This window comes from Papilio polytes, unplaced genomic scaffold (genome assembly GCF_000836215.1).
Source record: "Papilio polytes unplaced genomic scaffold, Ppol_1.0 DF824002.1, whole genome shotgun sequence".
NCBI lineage: Eukaryota > Metazoa > Arthropoda > Insecta > Lepidoptera > Papilionidae > Papilio > Papilio polytes.
Window position 1 is genome coordinate 103,571 of NW_013525202.1, and position 4,084 is coordinate 107,654.

General features: G+C 44.6%; 1 protein-coding gene across 1 annotated transcript in view; it reads left to right on the forward strand.

The window, feature by feature from the left end:
* Positions 1 to 6: 6 nt before the first annotated feature.
* LOC106101218 (spectrin beta chain-like) overlaps positions 7 to 4,084 on the forward strand; it is an 18,636-nt gene continuing 14,558 nt past the window's right edge. Inside the window, exons 1-8 of the mRNA XM_013280377.1 lie at positions 7 to 151; positions 225 to 370; positions 955 to 1,189; positions 1,880 to 2,053; positions 2,651 to 2,851; positions 3,394 to 3,645; positions 3,720 to 3,833; positions 3,908 to 4,056. Of these exons, the coding sequence (XP_013135831.1) occupies positions 1,184 to 1,189; positions 1,880 to 2,053; positions 2,651 to 2,851; positions 3,394 to 3,645; positions 3,720 to 3,833; positions 3,908 to 4,056 (896 nt within the window). The 5' untranslated portion in view covers positions 7 to 151; positions 225 to 370; positions 955 to 1,183. The remainder of the gene's footprint in view (positions 152 to 224; positions 371 to 954; positions 1,190 to 1,879; positions 2,054 to 2,650; positions 2,852 to 3,393; positions 3,646 to 3,719; positions 3,834 to 3,907; positions 4,057 to 4,084) is intronic.

Genomic DNA, 4,084 nt, shown 5'->3' on the forward strand with positions numbered 1-4,084 from the left:
GCGCCTGGCGCAGCAGCGGCAGCAGGCCCTGGTGGAGAGCGTCTGCAGGCACGAGTACCTGGCGGAGAGCGCGGAGCTGGACACCTGGATACAGGAGCAGTATGCTGCTGCCTCCAGCGAGGATTATGGACAGGATTATGAACATCTATTGGTCTGTACTCATATTACACATTTTTAAAACTAAACAAACTATAAAATTGTGTAATTAATGGTTTCTTTCTCAGATTTTACGTTCAAAGTTCGAAGAGTTACGTCACCGTGTGGAAAGTGGTGCGGAGAGGTTCAACCAGTGCGAGGAGCTGGCTAAAAAGCTGCTCGCCTCCGACAGCCCCTACATCGCTGACATCGAGCGCCGCCAGGAGGCGCTGGGGTACGTTCTCATGCTGTATAGAATTCTTAACTATTTTTAAACTCGTAAAAATAGTCACATTCCCACATTCATCAGCTAATACCACGTTAAAATCCCGTCAATATTGGTTCTGTATTCCCGGAGATTACCCGAAACAAACACGGCATGCTGCTAAATTAAAAAAAAAATGGCCATCTTTTGCATTCCCGCGTGCATCTACCTCTTACAGCCATCTTCCAGTTAAATGCTCATCAAAATCGTACCACCAATTACAAATATAGAGGTCTCCATTTGACAGTTCGGAATTTAAAAAAAAGTAACCATGTAACCATATATGGAGGTCCATGTCAGTTACCCTCTAGTAAAAGTCCCGTCGAAATCTTAGCTGTTTTAGAGATTACCCGGAACAAACGCATTGCGGACAGATAGACATAAAGATATGCAAGGAACAGGTAAAGGGAAGCAGAAAACCAACCAATAAGAGAGGTCGTATCAGCTGTGCCCTTTTTTTTGACCGACTTTCCAAAAGACGGAGGTACTCAATTCGTCTGTATGTATTATTTGTTATGCTTTTGGTGAATAATAGAAGTAATGTGTTGTTTCAGCGAGTGTTGGCAGCGCCTAGTGGAGCAGATCGGGTCGCGCGCCCAGCGGCTGCACGCGGCGGGCGAGATCCACCGCTTCCACCGCGACGCGGGCGAGCTGGTGGTGCGCGCGGGGGAGCGCGCCGCGCGCCTCGCCGCGCCGCCGCCGCCGCGCGACCTGCGCGCCGCCGCCGCCCTGCTCCGCGACCACGACACCCTGGAGACTGACCTCCTAGCTATCGACGCACAGATGCAGGTACACCACACGCGCTATAACACCTTCTAATTCCATCATACACCTGTCCTATCTTATCGTTCATATAAACATTCAACACATTCAAGCAGCAAGTAAATTTATAATATTTCATCTGGTGCTTCAATGCATGACAGGTCTTTTTAGACCCCCCAGCGCTAGGAAATTTAAATTGCTAATAATTGTGAAACCATAATGTATACACCACACTTGAGATAATCGTTTTGCAAAACTTTTTTTTTTCGTCTGCTCGCTATAAGTGCCGCGTCAGGTCGATATCAGCCTGATACGCAGTGAGCGTGTTAAAAACTGCGATTTATTGATTGTTGTTGTATCGTCCCAATGTCCACAAAACAAGTGTAACTTTTAATGTAAAATACTGTTAGAACTCCCTCATTATATATTACAATTATTTATTGCAGGGGAGGCGAACATTTATGTATCAAAGATCCATTTTTTGACAAAACATTTGATGCATTCTTACTGCCATCAAATAATTTTAACTGATTATTACGTCCATTCCATAAAGCGTAGTCATGACATCGCGTTCACTTTTTATATAATATCTAGTTCATAGTTTTTCGTAATGTTTAATAATTCTCGACGTCTTTATGTGTCGTGCGCCAATGGTTCGCTACCCCTGGTCTATAGAATAACAACCGGTTTCAATATATTGAACATTGCATGTTACAGGTGCTTCAAGAGGAAGGTGCTCGTCTCCAGAAGCTGTGTCCAGGCGGCAACGAGCAGCAGATCGCACTGCGGCAGCGCGCGCTGGCGGACGCCTGGGCCGCGCTGCGCAGTGCTGCAGACCAGCGCCGGCTGCTGCTGCACCAGCATCTGGAACTGCACCAGTTCCTCTCTGAGGTGATATTATTGTTTGTTGGCACACAACCAAACTCATCGCTAGTGTTATTTTACTGGTATGGGCGCATTGAACAAACTTGTACCAAAGTTTGAGAAAAAAAAACTTGTCAAAGTTAAAGGAATTTTGATTTTAAGAAAGTATTGGATTTTTTTATTGTGTTCTTCTATGAGTTATTCAAAACGATGGGATAACGGTACGAAAGCCAAACCGAATCTTTTAGACGTTATCTTTAGTCGGAAATCTGATCTTTTTCCACAAAAATAAATATCTTTGAAATTACGAGAAATCGGGCAATTAGCTATTGAGGTCCTCTAAACGCGTTTGATACGTCCGTTGAGAATCATCCTGTATAGTCATGCATAAGTTACAAAATTATAACTTCTGCATAACTAAACGCACTTTTTATGAGTGACGAATCGCATTTAACAAGAATCACATTAGTTATAAGTACACTGGTAGAGATAGACATAAAAAGAGATGTAATATGTCAAAGATGACATCAAGAAGGGAGTAACTGAGATGTATGAAAACCCGCGCCGACTTGGAGTAGGATAAGCTAGAGGAGATACAGGAGTTGTAATGTAGTGTTCTACCAGGTGCGGGATGTACTGACGTGGTCAGCAGCTCTGCGAGGAGGCATGGCAGGTGCTGCGCGGGCGCGCTCAGCTGCAGCGGCGCAGGCGCAGCGCGCGCACCACGACGCGCTACGTGCGGAGATAGACGCACGAGATGATGACTTCCGTCTCGCTCTAGAAAGAGCACAGCGCTTGATTGATGCTGGACATCCTGCTGCACAGGTCTGGATCATAGATTTAAAAAAATACTCAGTGGTTATGTAGCTTTCTAAAGGTGCAAGAATTTTTAAAATCGGCTCAGTAGTTTTTGAGTTATTTCAATAAAAAGACTAGATATAGTGAACATCATCTTTCACCGGTAACTTCTTTGAAAGGTACTTTATTTAGGACATGTTGCAGTTTCTATGTTCAGTATCCCACCTCATGTCAATGCAGACACGTTGTAAAACAATTTGCAAATTATAATAAGCTCCATCTTTTCTTTTAAAAATAAACTAAGCAGAGTCACAAAACATTCAAATTTTATTTAGTGACATCTATTGGCAACTAATTTAAATATAATTAACTAACTGTTGCTCACGACTTCTTCCACATGAAATGAAAAAATAGTAAGAAATGTTTACGGTGTAAGAATTTTAGAAACCTGCTCAGTAGTTTTTGAGTTATTTCAATACGTACAAATATCCAAATATTTCCTCTTTACTATATTATATTTTTTGAATCTCTGGTGGCATAGAATGTGTATGACATAGTTATATGTGCAGGAGATAGCAGAGAAGTGCGAGGCTGTGGTGGAGGAGCGCGCACAGCTGCACAGCGCGTGGGCGGCGCGGCAGGTGGCGCTGGACCAGCTGCACGACCTGCACTGCTTCCTGCGCGACGCCAAGCAGCTGCACGAGCTGTGCGCCTCGCAGGAGGCCGCGCTCTCCACAGAGATATCGCCCACCTGCAGCGTAGAGGAAGTCGACAACCAACTTAAAAAGCACGAGGCCTTTGAGAAGCTGCTCGCTACACAGGTACTATCCCCCCTCCCTCATTTCTAGCCTAATCCACTAACATTTTTAATATCTTTAATAATTTTGGTATCCAGGATGAGAAATTAACAACATTAAACAGCCACGGCGATAAGCTCCTGCAGCAGAACCATGTGGAGAGCCAACGCATCGCTGATGAGCTGCAGCAGATCAACGAAAGGAGAAAGAAGGTAACACCTCACAAGCTTCTTAATTCAATTTTATTTTATTTCAGTTCAGGAGTTAATTTCTCTTCTTTTTCTAGTTATATGACTCTGCAGCGCGTCGTCGCGAGCAGTTAGTACGTTCGCGTGCGCGGGCGCAGTTCGCACGTGACGCTGCAGAAGCTCGCGCCTGGGTGGCTGACAAGCTGGCCCAGCTGCCCGCACAAGCTGGTAAGCTACAAACTTACAAGCATCATTATCTGATATCATTGGATACT